Source organism: Leucopleurus acutus, assembly GCF_964270905.1.
Source record: "Leucopleurus acutus genome assembly, chromosome: 8".
NCBI lineage: Eukaryota > Metazoa > Chordata > Mammalia > Artiodactyla > Delphinidae > Leucopleurus > Leucopleurus acutus.
Genome location: NC_139151.1, coordinates 64,816,128 through 64,840,195, shown reverse-complemented (window position 1 = coordinate 64,840,195; position 24,068 = coordinate 64,816,128). Strand labels below are relative to the sequence as shown.

Here is a 24,068-nt window from a genome sequence, read left to right as displayed (position 1 = left end):
AAGCAGGACTGCAAGGTAACACTCAGAATGCCTGATTTTACTCCCCAGGTAGCCCTGGTTTCCTCAAGTTGAACATCTCTGACCCTCCAGGAAGTCTTGTCCCCTCTCCCCTTAGGTGTTTTCAGAAGACATATGCATGTAATCTGGGTTAAAGAATTATTTGATTCAGTTCAACATTTGCCAAACCCTAATTATGTATCTGGTGCTGGGGATACAAAGATGAAAAGACTGGGTTTTGAAGGATGAATAGGAGTCTGCCTTGAAGCCCACTGAGTTGCTGTCAACCAAGTGGGGAAGACCAACCTGAAAACAAATAATTGGAATTGTGTTAGAGCAGGTTTGGCCAACTTTTTATGTAAAAAGCCAAATAGTAAATATTTTAGGCTTCGTAAGTCAGATAGTATATGCCTCACTTACTCTACTCTGCCCTCGGAGTGTAAAAACAGCCATAAACAATACATAAATGAATGGTTGTGGCTGTGTTTCAATAAAATTTTATTTACAAATAGAGTCAGTGGGTCATATTTGGCTCAGAGGCCAAATAATTTGCTGAACCCTTTGTCTGAGGAATGTTATCATAATATGGGAACCAACCCTCCTAAGGGTCCATTTTCTGGTTTGTTATCAGCCTGTCTCACCTGGAAGTGCAAGTGAGAAATTTCCAGAAGCTTCAGCATTTCCAGAAGCTTCTTAAGAATTACTCAGCTTAAACCCTGGATTGAACTCTGCTGTTTACCAAACAGTTAACATAAGGACAGGTACTATACATATAACAAACTGCAATTTAACAGACAGAATATACGGGAATCTGATGTTAAGGATAATAACTTCTCCACGATGACTTGGTGAATCCGTAGCCAGAAAAACCTCTTCTGGTCCTGTGCTGGTGTTTCTTTTGTGCCACCTCTGCTGCCGGGTTCTGTATTGCCCTCATCATGGTGTGCTGAGCCGAACCCTGGGCTTGGAGACAGACTACCCTGAGCTCAAACCCTGTTTGCAGTGCTTGGTAACTGTAATGCCTGGAGCAAATTACTTAGCCTTTCTGAGCTTCTCATCTGTAAAATGGGAATAATAATATCATGCAGGGCTGTTGTAAGGACTGAATATGATAAAAGGATGTAAAGAGCCAGGTAGAGCACCTAGTGCAATAAGTATGGGTTTTCTTCTGCTGATGCCTTGGAATTGTTTCCATGCACTCACCATCTTCATTGTGGGAAGATGACAACTCTCCTGGAGAGAAATCCTCTATGGTTCCTTCCTGTCTCAGATCATTAAGCAGCCGCAGTTGCTCATGCCTGTTCAAGCAGCAGCATACTGAAATTCATGTGCCTCAGGCCACCAAAATTTGCTGTTGGGACAGTCATTCCCAGGCTCCTGCCTTTGCCCTCCCTGCCCCCAGCCTCCCAGGCCATTGCACATCATTGTTTACCATAGCCTGCTCTCAAGCTGTGCTTAAAGACTCAAATCCTGCAGCTATTTGCATAAATCTGGACACCAAGGGAATTGCTCTATTTTACTTAAGCACATGGTTTCTTGTGGCCACAACCTCTATCCAAGGAGCATCTTTTGAATTGACCAAACTGCAAATGCAGTTCAATTCAGATTCTCTTGGTGAAGAAAAGACCCCGGCCGAGATCCACAACTGCTGCTGTCCCCTCCACAGGCCTCGCTGGGTGAGGTGTGAGCTTCCTCCTTGTCCTGCAAACTGAGGTCCTCACCCCAAACTGTGGGGCTGGGGTCCAGGGCAGAGAACGGCGATCATGTTCACACAGGCTCCCGTTGCCGGGGTCTCAGGGTCTGCTCTCCTGGGGAGGGTTAACAGGCGCCATCTGACTCTGAGCCGAGGGGTAGATGGCATGAGTCCCTGGTGGTCATCTTCAGGAGGCAACGACATTTGAAAATCATTTAAAGGTTGAAATTTAACTCAACAAACACGTCTTTGTGTTCACCGTGCTATCTTTTAGGCAGGAACATGCAGGCTGCTCAAACCTAGTTCCGCCTCTGCAGACTGAGTTTAAAAGAGTGTGTGTGTGGCTTCCCTGGTGGCGCAGTGGTTGAGAGTCCGCCTGCCAATGCAGGCGACACGGGTTCGTGCCCCGGTCCGGGAGGATCCCACGTGCCGCGGAGCGGCTAGGCCCGTGAGCCATGGCCGCTGAGCCTGCGCGTCCGGAGCCTGTGCTCCGCAGCGGGAGAGGCCGCAACAGTAAGAGGCCCGCGTATCGCAAATAAATTAAAAAAAAAAAAAAGAGTGTGTGTGTAGTAGGGGGAAGGGTGAGAGACAGGCATGGTTGTGGGGGTGGGTTTGGGCGGGGCTTCTGGGAGGATGCCGAGCCCATCAACAGGTGCAGGGGATGCAGAATGAGGAGCAGGTTCTGCGGACAGGGGCACGGTGATAAGTTTAGTCAGGGAGTAACTTAGGGCAAGAGCATTTGCTCCAGATCTGAGTTTTTCAAATCAAACTCTCATGTAGGCAGCAGAGCGATGAGGGAAGCGAAGGCTTTGGTGTTGAGAAAGACCCTGAAAGCCAGTTTTACAAAGGATAAGCTGTTTTTCCCAGTTGGAAATCTTTATTGCAAGAGCCAAAAAAGCCAACATAAGCCAGTTTAAGCAGAAAGGGGTATTCATTGGTTCTTGAAACATAAAAGGCCAGGGATATCAGGCATGGTTTGATCAGGGCCTTAGATGGTAGCCTCAGAACCTAGTTTCTTTTGGCTCTTTGCTGTGTTCTCTTTCACACTGATTACATTCTTAGACAAATTCTTTATCATCACAACAAGGATTCTGTTTTCACCTTCTTAGATTCAAGGTCTGCAGTTAGGAATAAGAATCTCATTCCCAGGGATTTCCCTGGTGGTCCCAATGCAGGGGGCCTGGGTTTGATCCCTGGTCAGGAAACTAGATCCCACATGCCACAACTAAAGACCCAGTGCAGTCAAATAAATAAATAAATATTAAAAAAAGAAGAAGAAGAAGAATCTCATTCCCAGGATGCCCAGCAAAGTCTTACTGTATCTCATTGGCTCTGGCTGGTCACATGCTCACCCTTGAGCCAATCACTGTAACAGGGAAAGTGATACAAAGATGGCCTCAGACTGCCTCCAGCCCTGGGGTTGCCAGTTAGACCCCTCGCCACTGATTATATGACTGCTCTCAATAGGCTCCATGGACCTTAAACTCATGGGGCAGGTAGTGGGGCACAGTCTGGCAACTTAGCCAGCCCTGTACTGAGATGGGGAGACTGAGGGCAGAGTGGTGAAGGAACTCATCCCCACACAGGCCGCTGATGTCACAGTCTGCTCTTCACTCCCCCAGAAGGCTCCTGTCACCAACCCATTATAATCCTCCCTTTGGCCTCCTGAAGCACATATTGGGCTGCCCTGCAGCCCAGCCCAGGTTACTGGGCCTATTTCCACAGCTTCTGAGAACTAGGGTTCCCAGCGTGGAGATAAATAGGGGGTGGGGCTTGAGCTGGATGCTCCATCCCAGCAGGGAAGAGCTATCTACTCTGTTTGCCTGAGACTGAGCAGCTGCTTCCTATCTGCCCCGGGGGATGCTGGGAGAAGGACTTTCAGTTCTGTACCTTAGCTAGGGTTGCCCTTGCTGGCCCTGAGGTAGGGCTGTGATGTGGAACAATCCAGACCCCCTGTTCGGAAACCTCTGCTAATAACCCTTGTTCTGTCTCTGCGGAGGTTAGATAGGAACAGGAGTGACTCTGCTCTTGAGAAAGAACAAAGATCCCATTTTAGGCACAGAAGACCCAGATCTTAGTCCTGACTCTGTTACCTGACTGTGTGACCCGGCACAAGTCACTTTACCCCTCTGAGACTCGATTTCCTCATCCGTGGAATGGAAATATAATACCTCCCTCACAGAGCTGAGAGGGTTCAAAAGCTAATAAATAATATCATACATACTGTGCTGTGTGTGGAGTAGGCCAGATGAAAGGTGTGGTTTGATTCCTAGAGTCCTTTCTTTCAAAAGGAGGATCCACCAGGTACTGAGCTCTGGACCCGCACTACGTTTCCACAGCTGGGGCACAGATGAAAGCTCTCTGCCTTCAGGCTTGGCAGATGTGGTTTTGTACAGGAAACCGCTGCGTGGCAAATGGAGGCAGCTGCAAGGTGCTATTGTGGACCAGAGAGCACACAGCATCCCGGAGAGGTCAGGGAAGGCTTCCTGAAGAGGCAGCCTTGAGGGACACACTTGGAGCCCCAGTGCCCAGCACGACACTGACACTGAGAGCCACTCACATGTGTTTCTTGAATGAATGAATGATTTAGTCACTGTGCAGACCATCTTTTCCTTCTGACTTTCCCAAACCACTTCCTGCATGTAAACCCTGATGGTTATTCCCCAGAGCAAAGCTGGGAAGGGAGAGGGAGAAGGAGGGGTCATGGAGGGAAGAATGGCAAAGAAAGGCACGCTGGGAATTGGACATTCATTTGTTATTTTTGTTTGTTTGTTTGTTTGGGGATGGGGTGTTGCCAAATCAAGGAAGAAATTTTATTTTATTTTACTTTATCATTACCATTTTTTTGGCTGTGCTACGTGGCTTGTGGGATCTTAGTTCCCTCACCAGGGATCGAACCTGAGCCCTCGGTAGTGAAAGCGCAGAGTCCTAACCACTGGACCGCCAGGGAATTCCCAAGAAATTTTCTTTTTGTTTGGAACAAAGTTCCCAAGGTGGTAGGGTGCTGTTCCTGGCTTTTCAGATTGGCCGCTCCTGGTGGCTCCCTTTAATTTCTCAGGACACCAAAGAGACTATCTTTTTTTTTTTTTTCTTTTAACAATGCCATTATTTATTAGGCAAGTAAGTCAAGCTCATTGTAGAAAAAAATGGGAAAATATAGACATAAATATTCAAAAGATATTACATTGAATTTATTCATAATTCCATTTGAAGATAACCATTTTTAACATTTGGGTTTTAACCATCTTGACCTCTGTCCCCCACCCTCATGAACAGATAGAGCCATATATTAATCTACATATATTTCACATAAGATATATACATAATATATATATATATAAATATAGATGATCTTTAAATGAAGGTAGAATCATGCCAGCTGTTTTTCCCCCCCCAACCAATATATTCGAACAAAAATGACTATGTCTAAAACATCAAACCTTTACGCCTTTGAAGCATTTTGGATGGAGACGTTCTAAAATGGAACTTGCTCTCCAGTCTTTCCCAAGGAGCCAACATGGGAACTCTGCTTCATCCATGCTCACCGTGGACATGCTGGCTGTACGGCAGGGATGAATGCAGGGCCTGGGAGGCTGTCTAAGAGGCTGTCCAATGGCCCCAGGGTCTGGGCCACACAGAGTGCTTGTGTCTGCTCTTCAGAGTGTGGCTGCTTCCTTCCTTGTGGTCAGTTGTGTCTTCTGTTTTTAATCTGCTGTGGGCTGGAAAACCAGAAAACCAAGCCCAGAGAGGAGCATTATCTAGGTTTTAAGTCAAGTCCTCTGTTGCATGAGGCAAGGTGATTTGTGTTATCAGTATTTTCTTTCCCAGATGTGAGTAAAGGAACACTTCTTAAGTATTTACTATGTTCTGGATACTTTCCATGCCTATTTTATTTAAATCTCATAGCAACACTTTGAGAGAAGTAGCTTAACCCCCTCTTACAAACAGCAGACTGGTCCCATAGAAGTTCACTGCTTTGTCAAGGGCCACTGAGCTGTAAGTGCCAGAGCTGTGATGGGACCTGGTCTGTTTCCCTCCCAAATCCCTGCTTTTCTCCTTGTACCACGTCTCATGCTTGCTGCCAATTCTGGGCTGTTTTGGTTTGATATCATTGCCAGGGGCAGGGCCACTGGACTGGGGAGATGCTTCTGCATGGAGCAGGGCTTGGCTCCCACGAAGGTCTGAGGCCAGGCAAAGACCCGTCTCCTCAGGCAGCAGCTCCAGGGCCTGGACAGCAAGGAGAGGCCTGTAGAATCACACATCACCCAGAGAGCCCGTGGGAGGGGCCTCATCAGTCTGTAGAGGGCCAATCTCTGCTTAGCTGACTGGCCTTCTCATATAGTGCTCATGGCTGGCCCTGCTTATTGGCCTTGACTTGGGTTAGATTAATGAGCAGGAAAAGCCCAGGAGAACATTTTCTCATGGTATAAACCAGAGGTGGCAATTGGTAGCTGCAGACCGAATCTTGACCAGGGATGTGTTTGTCTGGCCCGCATGGTGTTTCTCTAACTTTTTGAATTACATTTAGCATTTATAAATTGGGAGATTCCATATTTAAACATCTGGGATTTGGGCTTTTCTTGAAAAATTGGGAGATCTAGCCAACAAAGATGGGTATTTTTTTCATGACCCCCCCCCAGTTGAATAGTAACTGCCCCGGTTAGATGGTACCTGTGCTCTGTGGTCAGCCACACCCCATAATGACTGTCCTTCATCTCACCTGCCTGGCCCCTGAAGGATCTGAATTTGTCGCCTTTACACGAATCCTATTTTTACAGAAGCTGGTTGCCAATTAAAGCAAAGCCTTCTTAATCTGTTTATTAGTGATATGGTTTCATTCAGTAATTAATTCAGCCAACATCTAGTGAGTGGCCATTATGTGTTTCACCCTGTACTGGATGTGGGTCATAAAAATATGAATATTTATTAAAACAGTCGTAAAAATGTGAATAAGGTGTAGTCCCTGCTGTTGAGGTGCTCAAATTCTAGCTGAGATGGGGCCTGTGCAAATTGCTCTGGGAGAACAGAGAAGTGTGGTAAACTGAATAATCCTCCCCTGCTCCCCGCCAAGAAGTCTGTGTCCTAATCCCTGGAACCTGTTACCTTAAATGGAAAAAGGACCTTTGCAGATATGATTAGATTACGTTTCCTTAGATTTGGAGATCATCCTGCATTAGCTGTGTGGGCCCAGTGTAATTCCAAGGGTCCTTATAAGAAGGAGGCATGACAAAGTCAGACAAAAGGAAATGTGAGGATGGAAGCAGAGGTCAGAGAAGAGAAAAGATGCTACACTGCTGGCTTTGAAGATGGAGAAAGGGCCACCAGCCAAGGAATGTAGGCAGCCTCTAGAAACTGGAAAAGTAAGGAGATGGATTCTCCCCTAGACCCTGCAGAAGGAACACAGCCTGCTGATACTGATTTTAGCTCACTGAGACTGATTTTGGACTTCTGACCCCCAGAACAGTAAGATAATAAATCTGTGTTGTTTTCAGAGACCAAGTTTGTGGTAATTTGTCACAGCAGCCATAGGAAACTAATACAGGAAGGGAGAAATTTTTTCTAGGGTGAATGAAGGAAAGAATATTTGAATTAGATGAATAGGAGTTCGTCAGGTATAGAAAGGGGATGGAAGGCATCCCAGGCATAAGGAAGAGGATCATGCAAAAGTTATAAAAAAGTAGGGCATGTTTGAAAGTTGGCTATTGGTTCATCGTGGCTGGACCGTAAGGTGTATGATGGCTGAAATAAGAGGTGAGGCCAGGGAGAGGGGCTGGAATCTTGACTTAGAACTGGTTACATGGGGAAAGAGACCAGTTCTAAGTGAGGATTTCTTATAATCTCAAAGATTATAAAAAAGGGAAGGGTGATCCAATTTATGTTTTAGAGAGACTGCTCTGGCATCTTGTGGATGGTAGTTGGAAGGGACCAGACCACAGGTAAGGAGACCAATGAGACTCTTGTAGTGACCCAGGTCACACAGAGCCATGGCTGGGATGGTGGCTACGAGAAAAAGCGAAGTGATCAAAGACACCTGAACTAGGATTGACGAGACCCGGAAGCGAACTGAATGTGGGGAGTGAGGACTGCTGGGATTTAGCTTGAGTGCATTCACTAGTACACAGGAGTGGGCTTGTGGGAGAGTAGGGCTGGGGGCAGGAAGAAATGATGGGTTCTGTTTGGGACATGGTGAGTGTGAGGGGACCATAGTGCACATGGGAAGAGCTGCCTGAAGGGCTCAGTAGTGTGCTGGTAAATGTTCAACAGCCGGCTCTCTGGGGAAAAAAAGACTTTGATATATAGCATTTGCTGACTCCTGCGATATAAATATTCCCATCATGACCAATTTTAAGTTACTAACTCAACATCACTAAATGTGGAGTTAGGAAGAGGTACACAGTCAGGCACCAGCATACCACCGGAGAAGTTCCCACAAAGTACAAGAAGGAAGGGCCTAAAAATCCACCTCCTTCTCAAGACAGGCTCAGTGACTCACTGAGGCCACACACCTGGGGAAGGTAGGACCAGGCCCAGAATCTAGGAGGCAGCTTCTGGCCCTCCATTGATTAGAGGCAGCATCAAGCCCTGCTGATGGCCCCTTGGTGCCCTGGTCAGTTTTGCAGACCCGGGAATACCATGTGGTCCTTGACCCCAGGACAATGACTCATGTCACTCTGGAGTGAGTGACTCAGGGAAGAGGCTGCTGGGTGGCCTGGAACAAAGAGAACTGGGAGAGATTTATTTCTCCTGGGAGCTCAAAGGGGGGCTCAGATACTTTTCTGCTGTTCCCTGTGCCTTTGAACTGCCTCCGATTAAGCAATTGCACATATTTCCAAGAAGAAAAAAAATTTTTTTCAACTGGACTTAGTTTTTAAAAAAAGAATTGCTAAAGTGAACAAGCTGAAGAGGAAAGCTGGGGAGATGTTCTGGCTTACTTCCTGTCCTGGCTGAGGCCGGGGCTGGGGGTGGATAGAGCTCTCGCTGTGACTTGACCACTTTTCAGGGGGTGTGGAACATGGATCCCAGGCATTTCAGGGTTTCTCCAACCCTCCCCTTCTTCCAGAGTGGCATCTAAGGTCCAAGGGGCTTCCTGAGTGCCAGAGAGTCGGGGAGAGGAGGGCGCCCATCATTTGACAAGGTGATCCTCCTGTTTCTGTCAGTCCTTGCTTAGTAGGTAACTTCTGAACCTGCCTTTTCAAGGCACCTTCAGGTCTAGCAACTGTCTGCTCCTAGGTGCACAGAAATGATTGTGTTCTCCGCCCTGTGCTCCCCACCCTACCCGCTGTGAGGATGGCTAAAGGCCTCATCTATCAAGTCATATCAAATAGCCATTTCCTCTCTCTGGGGTCTTCTCCTCTGGGTTCTGTCTGGGAAATGGGGCCCAAGACCTCTCTGCTCTCAGATTTGGGGATCTTTTCCCACTTCCCCAGGGAAGCAGGGCACAGGCCCCGTTCTCAGGGACTCACCAGAGTCTACCCTCTCACTGCTTCCTCTTCACTTTTCCTGTCTTTCCTTTGTCCCATAATCTTTACTAGTCTTGGGTTGGGGGGAGATTTACCATTACTTAGGATGTTTTTGCCCAAATCCTTTTTTCTGTGCACTGAGCCCTTCCTGTTTCCCTAAGGGCTAGTTCTTTGTGATATGTAAGGCAGAGATAGACTCCCTTTCCTCTATCTCCTGCTGCTACAACTGCCCCCAGCCCCCCTCCTGGGCAGTGAGCACAGAATGGCCTCCCTGTTTGCCTGAGGGGAAGGGCAGTGGGTGAAGGAGATGTGAGGGGAAGCAAGGAGTCTGTTAGGATTCCAGACATGCCACCTATCTTGAGTAGCCCCTGCACATCCCCCAGCAGCTGAGCATCATGCACACTCCTGTGCTCTTCCTCTGAGGGCTGACCCGGCCTCCCCTCTTGCGTATGGCCCTGGCAGAGGTCTCAGCAGATGCTGGCTCACCCTCAGGGCTAGAATGGGTTCTGAATCAGGGGAGGAAGGCACCTCCAGCCAAAAGAGCCCGTGAGAGACCCTTGGGACTGGAGAGCATGGCCAGAGTGTGCAGACTCCAGGCCAGAGTGTTGGGAGTGCTCAGGGACTCCTTGCCGAAGCACCACTGGGCCGCAGCCCCTGTACTCCCAGCCCCTGAACCAGAAGGGTTGTGGTGACGGGGAGAGGTCATTGAGGGGGTCCCTTCCGGTCCCTCATCCTCCCCTCTCTGTTGCCCCCAACGCCCCTTCCTTCTACCCTTCTACACCCCACCCTTGCTCTCCACTCCTCCTTTCAATCCAAATCTGCTTTCAGGATGGAAAATTGGGGCTCCCACTGACATGCCGAGGACTGTGCCCCCTTCAGTCATCCATTCTCCCATTTATCCTGTGCAGCCTGAGCACTTGCACCAGGTCTCAAGCTAGGTTTCATCTCTCCCTTGCAGAATGACAGCCTCTGTGCTTTGGGAGTCAGCACAGTGGTGGCAGAAAGGTCAGGGTCTTTGGAACCAGATAGACTCAGGACTGACCACAGCACAGATCTGGGACAGGCCACATCATAGAACTGAGCGTAGACCCAGGACTGACCACCGCACAGAGCTTGGATGACCACAGTGCAGACCTGGGGCTGACCACAGTACTGCATGCTGTTTCTGTAAACCCACCACTGCAGCCACTGGTTGCCCGACAGCAGAGTGAATGGCCCCTGGTGGGTTTAATTCCAATTATGTCTGATGGTCTTTTATCTGATTGTCAGTACAGAGGAGAAGCCCTGGCCAAGCCAGGACTCTGCCTCCTTAACTTGCCAGAAACAAAGCCAAGAACTCTGCCACCCAGGATGAACACCAAACTCTCTGGGCCTTGGTTGCATTTTGGTGATGCCGTGGCTCAGAGAACTCAGCTGCCCGATTCAGAGAATAGGAAAGGAACTCATTGAGGGTATAGTCTGTGCAACACCCTGTGTGTTTTTCCTAATTTAATCCTTACAACAACTTTAAAATGTATGTACATACATTTTATGTATGTATGCCTCCATTTTACAGATGAGGAAACTGAGGCCAAGAGGAGACTAATCCAGCAAGAAAGAGGCAGAGGGAGAATTAGAACCCAGTCTGCCAAGGTCCAGAGCCCTCTCACAGCATCTCAAGGTTAGGAAGCAAGATAGGGCTATTGTGAGGGAGACCCCAACTTGGACTCACTTGTGGGGTACAGGACTCAGCTCTGCAGTTGGCCAGGTCTAGGAACCCACAGAGGCACCTCTTAGCACTTTGAGCTGATCTCTGATGCCCAGGGAGATTTTCCAGGTGTATCCAGTGCTGCCTGGGGCGGACACAGGGAGCTGGGAACATCTTCACTCACCCAAGATCAGAGGCACTGCCAAGGGATGCCTGCTTTCACAGCATGGACACATCAGCTTATTATTTACTAAAAGCAAACCTTTCAAAATAAGAAGCCAGAAGGCTGACATGTGTAGTGGGGCTGGGGGGCAGGGTTCTGGGACCTTCTCTGGCTGCTTCTCACTCACAGGTGTGACTTTGGTCAAGTCCCTGCCCCTGTCTGGGCTTGTCGGATGGGAGCAGGGGTAGGACTGGCCCTTCTCCAGTGGCCTCCTTGTCATCCTCTGAGTTTGCAGAGGGACTGAGAGAGATGTGTGTGCAGCCACCCCAAACAATTCCCTCCATCGAATTCTTCATCTAGAGATAGACCAGTGGTATTAATAGCAACTTAATCTCTTTCAAATTCTTTGTGCTGCTAAAATGAAAGCAAAAATTCAAAGCTGGAAGAACAAAAAAAACACCCTCCCTTCTGAGAATTCTGAGTCACTCCAGAAAGGTCAGTGGAGTCTAGGTTAACTCATTATTTCCCAGAAGGGCCTCTGGCTCTTCCGACACCCAAAGCTTAACAGAGGGAACGTGAGAGCCACTCAGTTTGCAGGCTGTGCTCCTGGGACACTGTGGTTTCAGAGCAGGGTTTGGTCTCTTCTGGACTGGTCACAAGGCTCTGGGAGAGGCATCCCAGGGGCCACTGTAAGAGGCCACTGCTTACCAAGAATGCCACCCATGAGCTAGTGGACTTGGCCCTGCAGGGAGCTGGGGAGTCAGACTGTGGTTGACTTCCAGCACTGCCACTCATGGGTGATGCGACTTAGGGCAAGTCTTTGAGCCTCTGTTTCCTCATCTGTAAGATGAGACTAATCATAATGTTAAGAATAATAGTACTTACACTATCCACCTCAAGGCTTGCTGAGAGCACCAAAGGGGATGTAAAGGCCCTTGAGAAATCATGACTCTTAATGTTGGCCCCTGTGCCTGCTGGCACGTAGGCAGCCCCACAGGAAGCCACCCCCCTCCCATGACTGAGATGGGCAGGATGGAGGTATTCTGCCAGTTGTGGATGGGCATGCCTGTGCTTTACGGCTGCTCTGTCAGAACAGCCCCCTCCTGCCCTCTCCCCACAGCCCACAGGGTCCTACAGCAGCTATTCCCAGGGGCAGAGTCTCTGCTACTCACTAACAAGTGTGGGCCTTTCTGGGGTGAAAGGTAGGATGGACAAACTAATGGACAGTTGTATAAATAGAAGACTAAGAAGTTGAGTGGTTGAACACATGGACCCACAGACTGATGGATGGATGAGTGGGTGCGCTCGCCACCCTACATAGTGAGGACCATGCAGCCCCTGACAGTGGGCCCGCTCTTTTGTCCCTGTAAAACCCCTAGCCTCACAACCTGCTGCTTCCTCTCCCCTGCCCCACCACTATCTTATCCCCTCTGGGAATGCACACTGCAACTCTCCCCTGCAGGACGGCGAGAACCCATGTGGCGTTCAGCTGCTACACACTAGCAGACCTCCTGGTGGAGGGGACGGAGTAGAAGAGGGGAGAGATGAGGGGCCTTGAATCAAACTAGCCTGGGTTATAATCCTTGGCCTGCCACTTATTAGCTGTGTGGTCTTGAGCAAGTTGTTGCAGCTCTCTGATCCTTAGTTCCTTAATATATAAAATGGAAATAATAAACAAGATAGCATCTGAAATGCACCTCGCATAGTGTCCGATATTCAGTAGGCAACCTAGAAATATCTGATGAATAAAAAGGAATAAAAGTATATTAGTTTGCTTTTTTTAATGAATAACCAGGAGCAGATAAAAATATTTAAATGTGGTTTAGAGGCTTTTGGCCTTTTCGGTGACACAAATCATTGGATAGTTATTCCAGCAGAGGCTTTGATAATTTGTGCCAGGAGCAAAGGTAGCTGGACCAGTCAAGTTGCTTCACTTCTCTGCACCTCAGTTTTCCTTCCTGTAAAATAGGCCGAGCTGTATAGTTAAGCACTGGCTGGGGGCAGAAAGAGTAGAGTCCAAAGGGCTGATGGCTCTTGGCAATGACCCACCTAACCCTTTGCTGACCAAGCTGGAGAGGCAGCAAGAAGGGCCCTGAAAATGGGTTAAAGAAGGAGCGGCTCAGAGACCAAACATCACTAAATATTTTCTCCTTTTTTGGATCGTTGCTCTAGATCACCACTTCCTGGAGACTATATTCTAAACTTTGCTGTGATGGATGCGAGGTCCACGTGCCCACGAGCTCCAGAGGAACCCAGATGTCACCCTGGGGGAGGGACTCTGCTTTTACCTTGCTATTTTAAGCAGCGAGTTTACAATAATGGATGGGAGAGAAAGCGATGGGGCAGGAACAGCGTGGAAATGGCCTGGGAGGATGGGGCTGCTGGGGCTCCCCCTGAGGGGCTTGGGGTTCCATCCTGTCAAGGGTGGGACCTCAGCCAGCCTCCACTCTGCTTTATCCTGCAGCAGCTGACACCTCTTAGTGCTTGTCTGACTTAATTCGTTTCTGTTTTACTTTGCTTTCTGACCCAGGGACTGACTTAAGGTCTTTCTTGAAGAGCAGGAGGTGAAGGAAAGGAAGTGGAGGTATTTCTGATGCAACTTTGGAATTCCATGGTCCTAGAATCCTATGGGATGGGGCCCTCAAATCTGTGGTTTTTTGTGATTAGGAGGAGATCAGGATTTCAGGGACTCCCAGGGTTGGAAAAGGCCCCTGAAGTGGGTTAGGAATCCTATGACCCTTGCCCCAGCCTTTGATGAAACTCTCCCAGGAATGGGGAGCTCATTACCTTAAAGAGTAGCCCATTTCATTTTCCGATGGTTCCAACCACTAGAAAGTTTTCCCTTGCCTTGATCTCACCTTTCAGTCATTGGCCATGCATCTACCCTTCGGGGACAATAGAATTACATGAATGGCTTTCAAATATCTGCAAAGAGGTTTTATTTCTTCCTGTACCTTCTCTTTTCCAGGCTAAAGGTCTTTAGTTCTTTAAACACAAATTCTTGTCCTGCTTCCCCTTTTTTTTTGGCAGTATGCTGGCCTCTCACTGTTGTGGCCTCTCCCGTTGAGGAGCACAGCCTCTGGACACTCAGGCACAGTGGCTATGGCTCACAGGCCCAGCCGCTCCGCGGCATGTGGGATCTTCCCGGACTGGGACACGAACCCGTGTCCCCTGCATCGACAGGCGGACTCTCAACCACTGCGCCACCAGGGAAGCCCCTGCTTCCCCTCTTTTGAACATGCCCCAGATCATCTGAATCCCTCTTAGCGTGCAGAGCACAATACACTTCATGTAGATTAAGACATAAAAGAAAAGTAGAACTGTCAGCTTCCCTGTTTTGGAAACCATACTCCTATTAAGACAGCCTGGATGGACTTCCCTGGTGGTGCAGAGGTTAAGAATCCACCTGCCAATGCAGGGGACATGGGTTTGAGCCCTGGTCCGGGAAGATCCCACATGCCGTGGAGCAACTAAGCCCGTGTGCCACAACTACTGAGCCTGTGCTCTAGAGCCCGCGAGCCACAACTACTGAGCCCTCGTGCCACAACTACTGAAGCTCGCGCATCTAAAGCCCGTGCTCCACAAGAGGAGAAGCCACCACAATGAGAAGCACACACACCACAACGAAGAGTAGTCCCCGCTTGCCGCAACTGGAGAAAGCCCACGTGCAGCAACGAAAACCCAATGCAGCCAAAAGTAAATAAATAAAATAAATAAATAAAAATAAAATAAAACAGTATTAAAAAAAAAAAAAGACAGCCTGGAGACCTGCACACACATCACACATCATTTTAAGAGTTTTCTTTGGATGTGTAGTGCACTTTTCTGGTAGAATTGGGGTTTGTGGGTATTCTTTTGCTACCCTCAAACTCTGCTACCATATGCTTTGCCCAGCACCACTGTTGTCACTGCAGCTGACATCCAAGTCAAGGTGATAGTAATCAGTCACAGAGCTCACCTTTGGGCAAACCCGATGCTGAGTTTACTTATACAGAAACAACCTGAGCTGGGAGGCACAGCATGCCCTGGCCCCAGAGCTCTCATCCCCAAGAGCCAGGTTAAATCTGTCCTCTTGGCCATGACCCACCGTCCTGTCTCACCTCCTCCACTAGGCCTCCAGCTATTCTGTTCAGAGAAATTCAGTCAGCATTTCAGTGTTCATGATTCAGTCTAAACACCATTCTAGCGTGGACTCTTCCCTAAAACTGTATTCCACTCGTCCCAATTTCTGGAGTTAGGGACGCTTTTCTGGGATCCTGCAGCTTCTCACTTCCAAAGTGTTTACCTCCTAATCTTGTTTTCCAACTTCCTCCCACCATTGGACTCCGTGTTCCTTGAGGGCCAAGACCACATTTTCATCATCCTTATGGTAGAGTAGGTGTGAGTGTTGGTGGTGAAGGAATGAATGACTCTGCTCACAGATCATCTTCTTGAAATGAGATTTCTTGAGCCGACCAGCAGGGGTCACCCCAACTGTTTCAGAGCTGAATAGGGCTCCCTGTCCACCGCAGAGAATGACAGAAGCCAAGATGGTGGTCACAATGACTAAAACTCAGGGGCTAAAGTTCTCCAGTACTTTAAATACAAGTCAATAAGCATTTCTGGATGAACCTTCTGGGTATCCGTGATCAATAAGACCCCTTGCCTGCCTCAGGGAGCTCAGTCAAGAGGTGTGTGTTAGCTGGGGGCATCTGTCAGAGCTGTGACTGATGCCACATCTGAGCTGCACCACAGCACTCTGGCTCCAGGGCCTTCGCAAGCCATTTCTGTGGTACAGGAAGAACACCTGGTGTCCTGGGCGATGGCAGGGCTTCCTGGCTTCTCCTCCTGTAGCCTCCAGCAGACAGCATCTTGCATAGGACCCAGGGTATAGTGGATACTCAGTAAATGGCAATGTCCTCCGTTTGCCCTGTGTGTGTCCCAGCAGCCCCCTGACTGCAGCCGAGGGCAGGGTCTGAGGACAACATCTACCTCTGGTGCCTTTCATCTGCTGTCTCCCAGAGCAGCTTCTTCAAGGAACCTCTGAAGTTGCAGAACCAGGCCGGTTGTTGGTTTTTCGGGTCCCTGGAGGTGTCATCCATCCCCCTAGGGTAGGGGACCTAAAGGAGTTTAGGGGTGGGAAGAGCCCAGGCAGAGCCCCCTGGACCTTCTGGGCTGCAGAACAGCATGCAGATAGCCTCTGTGAGCACCTACTCCATGCTGGGTGCTCTGTCTCTTTTCATCCTAGGGACAGTCCCACCTGGGAGGCATTCTTATCTCTGTTCCCCTGACGAGGAAACCAAGGCTTAGAGGTGAAGCAAAGGTTCAAGGCTACACAGCCAGTGAGTGGCAGAGTGAAGACTCAGATCTAGGTATCTGGTTCCAAAGCCTGTGCTCTATCTACTATTTCTGCTCTCCTGCCTCTCCAGATGGAGACCTGACATGACTGGCCCCCTTTTCTAAGAGGAAGCAGAGGAGCCAGACCCATTGGCTCAGGTTTATTGGAGAGATTTTGGTCCTACACCTCTTGACTGGCAAGAAACATGAAAGTGTGAAAGCGCAGTTAGTACTTACAAGTAACAGTTGTTAGTAGTTACAAGTTAGTACAAGTAGTTACAAGTTAGTAGTTACAAGTAAACCCAGTTCAAACTGACTTAAACAGTAAGAGACTTAATTGTTTCTGTAACTGGCTAGTTCAGAAAGAGTTTCAGCTGCAGGTGAGCTTTGATCAGGGCTCCAGCTCCGTTTCTCTGCAGATCTCCTGGGTCTGCTCTCCTCTGGGTGTGTCAGATTTCTCCTCAGTCTGACCTTCCTCGTGGAAGGAAAATGGCGTCTGCAGCACCAGGTCTCACATCTGCACACTCTACCACCCAGAGCAAGAGAAAGCATCTGGGTCCCAGAGCATTGCCACATGCTCATTGGCTTAGGCTGGACCCATTGTCCATCCCTGAGCCAGTCACTGAGGCAAGATGGATGAGATTATGCTGACTGGAGTCAACCCCGGCCAGGCCTTACCCTATGGGGAGGGTTAAGTGTAGCTTTGGGGAAGCAACCCAAGGTTGCTGAGGGCAAGCACTGCACAAGGCACAGGAGACTCACCCTGGCTGAGCCTCCAGACTGATGACTTTAGCAGGCCTGACAGGTCCAATGAGAGCTGTCCTCAAGTGAGAGAGCCCTGTACTGAGGGTTAGAAGAGCTGCTGAAGGGCATGAGGTGAGCCATGGGGCAGGAAGTTGGGAGACACCATCCTTTCCTGCTCCCCCACCTGGCCAAGCAAGGCTGTGTGGTATAGTGGCCTCCAAATCAGGAAGATCTGGATTCAAATGCTTCATTCTTTGTATGATTTGGGCAAGTGACTTCTACTCTCTGAAGCAGTTCTCTCATCTATAAAATGTGAATAGTAATGCCTGCATCAGAGGTCATCGTGAGGATTAATTTAGGTGATGTCGGTAACACTCCTAGGATGGTGCCTGGCACCCAGTAGCTGCTCAACACATGTTTGACAAATCCAAGTCTGGCTCCCAATGGAGTGTCCTCCATTGGCTATGGCTTTGAGGAGTTCGAAGCACTCTTCTCCCTTCTGGGATCGCTGTGTTTACTGTATGGCCCAAATTAGATGCAAAATCTCTGGGTCACCTCTGACTTTGTAAACAGAGCCAGGGAGCAGGAGGAAATGCAATTCCAAACGCCCTCTGCTCGCCTACTTTAGCCCTTGTTGATGCAAACTCAAGCAGGCTCTCTCCGCGGCTTGTGGCACCTGGAAACGGGACCCAGCATGGGTCAGGGATGGGAGTGGATTTGACTTGTCCTTTTGGCGTCTCCTCAGCCTGTGGAGCCCAGGCCTCCTGGAGCATCTTTGGGGCTGACGCAGCGGAGGTTCCGGGCACGCGCAGCCACTCCCACCAGGAGGCTGCCATGCCCCACATTCCCGAGGACGAGGAGCCCCCTGGAGAGCCGCAGGCAGCCCAGAGCCCGGCCGGCCAAGTAAGTGCCTCCCCCCTGCCTGCAGCCCGCCCGGCCCGGGCCACGCCAAGCGCCCTGGGCTGAGGCCACATGGTTTGCTGACAGCCTGTGCAGGCTGCAGTGGGCCTGGGGAAGGTGTGCGGCTTCCACGCCGCGGAATACATACCCAAAGGTCGTTTGAATTGACCAAGGTCCCCACACATCCTGAGAGTGCTACCTTGTAGGCTGTGTCTGACTGAGGCCCCCCGGGAAGTCACACCACCCTCCTAGGATGGAGAGAGGCTCGGAGGAGGACCGTCAGCATGGAAGGCCTCATGTATCAGGGTCGTGGGCACAAGCACCAGGTCACTTAAAGTGAATCCACTTGAAATGAAGGTCAAAATTTCTCAGTAAATAGTGAAAAAGGGTTTCAGTGAGATTTTATTATAAAAAAGGAAATGATGAAAGTGAATTAAAGGGGCTCATTGAGGTTGTATTGTACAAATGAAATGGTGAAGACAAGTTATTTTTAGCTGTACATATTACAAAATATAGCTTATACGCTAATTTTTAGAATGAACAAAGAATCTTAATCAAGTGCGTTGACTTTGGTATTGGTATATTTTTTATGCCAACAAAATGAGCTTTTCATGTGTTATCACAACCTTCACATTTTACTTTATAGCACCTTCATTAAGAGATTGTTTGTTTAATATTTAAAGGGTTCATTCATTTTCCTAATTACCTCTTTCAATCCCTCAATATTCAAATCATTCCCTCATGAAGAACCCATCTTGCCATCATCCTCACAATTCTGACTCCATTCGTTAACTGGTCCGGCTACATCTGCTGCTCATTGGTCTAAGACCTTGTACGTGAAGTTCTCAGACATGGTTTTGTGAACTTCGTGAACTTTGCAGTTGGTTTGCACTGAACTTATATCATCCTGTTGTATCTGACACTTCTCCAAACTGCCCTGAGCCAGAGGGATAGACACTTGTTAAGTGAGGGAAGCTTGTACGAGTGAGCATTAATTTGACAAGTGGGCAGATTCTTAGTGAATAGTTTCATGTTATGATGACATTTGTTTTCTTTACACATCATAACTGTGGGAACTAAGATAATAAACACTTAGAAAAGAATGGCCTCTTGTATCCCCACATCCCGAGCTCATGGGATTGAGATGTTGCAGAACTTGGCAGCCTTGGAGAGCCCTTGAATTTCGAAACAACAGCGAGCCAAGCCCCCATGCCTTTGGCTGCAGGCACCAGCTCAGGTCTTTATTGAGCCCCGCTCCCAGAAATGTCCTGGGCTATGGTAGGTGCTGCTTGCCAGTTGCTTTCAGTGGCTCTGAGCTGTTCCTCTGCTCCTCCACGGATGACATCTAGTTCCCCGAACTGTGTGCTATCTAGTTCCCCGAACTGTGTGCTCTGCTATTGCCCCCTTCCTGCAGCTGCTGTTCCTTACCACGTGTGGACCGTTCCCCCAAAGTGTTGCCAACAGTGGACTGTAAGGTTTAACCGACAAAAAAATTTCCTAGTCTACTGAAAACTTGGAGTTTAAAGAAGGGAAGGCCAACACAGAGTAAAATACATCCGGATTCAAACGTCACGGCTCCCTATCCTCAGGTCACAACTTTCCCAGGTTCTGTCCCCTTAGCATCCCCACCTCCCAGCCCTGGACCACTTCTTGCTGTGGTCATCCCTGACCCCTTCCACTTTACTCACAATGATAGTGCCCTTAAGCCGGACTCTGATGCAAAATCCAGCTCCCGAATCCTGGGCAACTCCCCCAAACAGCTGCCATGGCCTACTCCCCAAGAATATAAGTGTTCCTAAAAAATAAATAAATGAAAGATGGGCAAAGATGGAACTCCACCCTCAGTGAAGAGATCCTTTTACAATGAGTTCAGCTCCTTTTGGTTCCAAACCTCTCTAATTAAAAGACACTTCAAACCTTCTCCTCAAGAAACACAAAACCAGACAGCACAAAAGCCCGCTGGCCTTTCTGACCATCATGGCTTCAAACCACATGTAGGTGCAGCTTCACTGGGGCAGAGGTGAGGGTGAGTTTCTAGGGCTGGCCAAGCAGGGGGAGAGCCCCATGAGCTCACCACACAGCTGAGGGTTAGAGACCCCTAGCTGAGCAGCAGAAACTCCAGATTCTGGGCCCCCACAAGCTCACTTTCCCTGTGACCTTGAACCAGGACCAGACTTCTATACTATAGACCATGGACCCTCATGGTCTCTGAAGGTCCTTCAAATGCTCAAGGAAGACAAGATAATAAAGAGACTGTTTGCAGGTCCCAATAGCCTCTGCATTGCCAACATCCAGCAGGAGAAGGACCCACGAGGAACTCAAGTGAGCTGGAGCCAGGATGCCCAGATCCTATGAGGGAGGGCCATTAGCACAGGATTTAAGAATGTGAACTCTGGAGTGAGACCACGCTGGGCTCAAGTCACAGCTCCTCCACATCCTGGTCAAGAGACGTGATGCTGAGTCTGTTAACATTACTGTGCCTCTGGTTCCTCGTCTCTTCCCCGGGCAGGTGTTAGTGGCTGCCTCCTGGACTCTTGTCTGTTCAGCCCAACCCTTGAGGACCTTCTTTGGCCTGAGGGACCATGGGGCTGGGGCAGGTTAGACCCCAGACTGAAGGCCACATCAGATTCAGTATTATTTTATTCTCTGCCCCGACTGACAGGCACTGGGCCCCCCTGAGTTCTCCAGAAGCCCACGGGCATCATCAGTGAAGGGGATCTCCCTCTACTGCACCTATCAGATGACCCACATTGGGCTTCTTGGGCAGCCACAGCCTCAGGGGAGGGTCAGGCCTTGTGAGTTGGGCCAGAGCCTCCGGGGGCTGAAGCCTGAGTCCCTGGGAGCAGCAGAGGCCATAGAAGCAGGGTTGGCCAGGAGGGCTGGCTGGAACTCCCAGTACTGTGTGAATTCCCACTCTGTGAAGCAGGCAAAGAACAGAGCATCCTTCTGACTTTACGGCTCCCCGGGGTCCAGCCCTACTTCTGGTTCCTCAGGCCCCAGCCCTCATTTCCCATCACTGACACGAGCACTAGCTGAGGCCTTCTCACACAAAAACACAAAAGCTGTAGGCCTAGATCCTGTTTTTCTTTCTGCACGTACACTTGCATACACACACACGCACACACACATGGATGCTAAACACACTTTCACACACACACAGACTCACACAGACAGACGCAGACAGAAAGGCAGACCCTTTAGGACCCTAATCAGAAGCTGTAATCAAAACCCACAAAGAAATAAAGCCTCCTGACAATGCACTGTGTGAGACTGCATCCTGAGCAGTGTTTCCTGGGTTGGCCCTTGAACAGGGAGGAGCTTAACGGGATGAGCTTGTAGCCAAGAGGTTCTTGCAGGAATAGAAGCTGTCAGGACAGAAGCCTAGGACCTTAGGGGATCCCAGAATGACAGGCCATCAGAGCTAGAAGGGATCTCAGGTCACAGGAAGTCCCTTCCTCCAAAGGCAGGCAAAATTCTGCATAGTGTAAGTCACCTGGGAGCTTGTTAACCCCAGATTCCTCTGCCGACCTAGACCGGCTGAACCAGAGTCCCCTGGGGTGGGTCTGTGCTGTGGTTGGCAGCTCTGTTTCCTGGTCCAGCTGGAGCCTGACTCTCCCTCAGTTCTGCCCTCACAATGGCCTGTTGTGGGGTGAAGACCCACAGATGCAGGACGGCAGTTTTTGCATCTTCCCAGAGCCTCTCTGCCTCTGGTTCCTCCAGACTTTGCTGCCATGACAGCCTTCAGAGCGTCCTCCCACCCCTCCCCTGCACACATACCAGCCTGCCTCTGCCTCACCGTGGGGCACCAAACTTGGCCCCAGGCCCCAGGGACAGTGTGACCAGGACACCAACTGTTTCCAGGCCTGTGGCCAGCAGCCATATCAGAAACTCCACTCACTGGGACCACATGGCCTCCTCAGAGGGGCCTTACAAACCTGAAGGTGTGGGGAAGTTCTTATTAGCTATAAGAGCCCAATTTTCACTGGCTCTCACTTCCACCTGGAAAACCCCCCATCCTCCTCCAAGGGTTTCAGGAAGCCCCCAGGGACAGGTCAGTGCTAGCTCATAAGCTGACCTCACATCCTTCACATCATCTGCTCCAGCATCCCTCTGACCACCACTCCCTGACCATCCCCTCACCCTGTTCTCCATTATCCGCAAAAACCACTAATAATAGCTAACCTCGTGCCAACAGGTACTACACTATTAACTCATTTAACTTCCAAGCCACCTTATGAGGTAGGTATCATCAGCCCCATTTCATAGCTGAGGAGACTGACGCACAGAGAAGTTAAGTACCTTCCTCCAATGTCACACAGCTCGTAAGTGACAGGCCCAGGATTTGAACCCAGGCAGCCTGGCCCCAGAGCCAACACTCTTAGTCTCTGCCCTGCTCTGGGGCCTCTGTGAGAGGTGCCTGGACCAAGAGAATACTGTCCTCTGCTCCCAAAACCACTTGTCTGAGAGGGCCAGCCTGGGCCCTGCAGAACTCACCACCACATAAACCCCGAAGCACCACAGCTTGTGGCCCTGGGTCTCACCAAATGCCTTCTGCCTACCATCCTCTCAGGTGTGTGAGCCCGTGCAGCCAGGGGACGAAGCTCCATGTCACACATCTTGCCCAAAACCCAAGCTGCCCCTGCCCCATCGTGTGCAACCCCCTTCCTCATTCTCCTTCAGTTGGATGATGAAACAGCCCAGTTGGATGGGTACTGACCCCTAGAAACCCAGGCCACTGTGCTGTTCCTGCTTCAGGCCACAAACACCTGTTACTCTCACCCCAGGCCTCCCTGAGCACCTACTTGGTACTGCACGTTCAGATCCTCTAGACAGAAATTGATGCTTAACCCTCATATACAGCAGCGTCTGGTTGACAAGATCACTGCAGTGCTCAACTAACCAGTGGCATCCCTACTCTCAACCCAACCCCTATCCCTAAATGTTAGTTAACTAAAAATGAGGTTGGAGTGTTTTTTGGAGAAGCAACCCTCTGCATGCGGCCCTAAAAGGAAGGGATCCGTTTGTGGAGCTCTTAGAAGCTCTGACCACGAAGCTGTGTGGTCTCCCCTTGTTTTGGCCCAGAACTGGAGAGCATGGTAGCTGCTACCATAACAAACCTGGAACTCTCTTCCTGCTTAGCGTAGTAAGAGACCCATTCAGTCTTACCACCATCATCCTGCACGGCTGTCCTTTAAGAAGGGTTCCAAGCAGTGTTCCCCAAGCAACCAGGGAGTTCCGGAAGGTGCAACAAATGCTTCCATTCCATAGGAACATGAGATATAAGCTATGTGGCAGAGTGGAAATGGCCTGGGCTTCACACCCCTGTGTTACAGTAAAAGCCTGCCCCCTCCCGACTAACCCAGTGAGAGCCCTCATACCGTGCTTCCTATGTGACAGGCACTGCTCTCAGCACTTTACATACAACAACACTAAGAGGTTGGTATGATTATTATCCCATTTTCCGGGTAGAAAACTGAGGCAAGGAAGTACACTCTAATCCCTAGAAACTGGGCAGAACCTTGAATACTCCACTTGAGGATTTTGAATTCATACTTATCTCATCCCACCCTTTGCAAAAACAGCCTCCATTCAGATCTTCAATGAAATATCTTCAAGTAAATTATCAGTAAAGCATTAGAGTCTGATGTACAAAATATTGGAGACATCTATTGGGCACCTGCTATGTGGTCTCATCTCCCAAGGTAGATATTATTATTATCTCTATTTTATAGAAGAAGAAACTGAGTCTTTGGGAGGTTGTGTAATTGTCGAAGGTCATATGGTTGTGTCGTGGTTGAGTGGAGATCCAAACCCATTTCTGCTGAGCTGTTCCCGCCACCTTTGTCTCCTTCCCTGGCTCCACCGGGCAGTAAAACCAGTGTCCTGGACACCAGAAGCCCCAGGTATGGGAGGCAGGTGCTTGATGTCTCATCCTCTATGGAAAAGAAGCTTGGAAAGGGTCAAGAGGACTGTTCCACCAGGATGGCTTCTAGTGGTTCTGGTCAGAGAGTAAGAGCTATGAGATAGTAGCTGTAGAAGTGCCTAGGACAGAGCAGAAAGTGCTTTGGAAATGCTGGTTGTTATTACAGATGGTCAGGAACGTACATT

General features: G+C 49.4%; 1 protein-coding gene across 1 annotated transcript in view; it reads left to right on the top strand.

Moving 5' to 3' along the window:
* The window catches only part of IRAG1 (inositol 1,4,5-triphosphate receptor associated 1), a gene marked incomplete at both ends in the record, with an annotated part of 116,332 nt that overhangs the window by 23,686 nt on the left and 68,578 nt on the right, over positions 1-24,068 (top strand). The window contains 1 exon segment of the mRNA XM_082844754.1: positions 17,806-17,963. Coding sequence (XP_082700880.1) covers positions 17,806-17,963 — 158 coding nt within the window.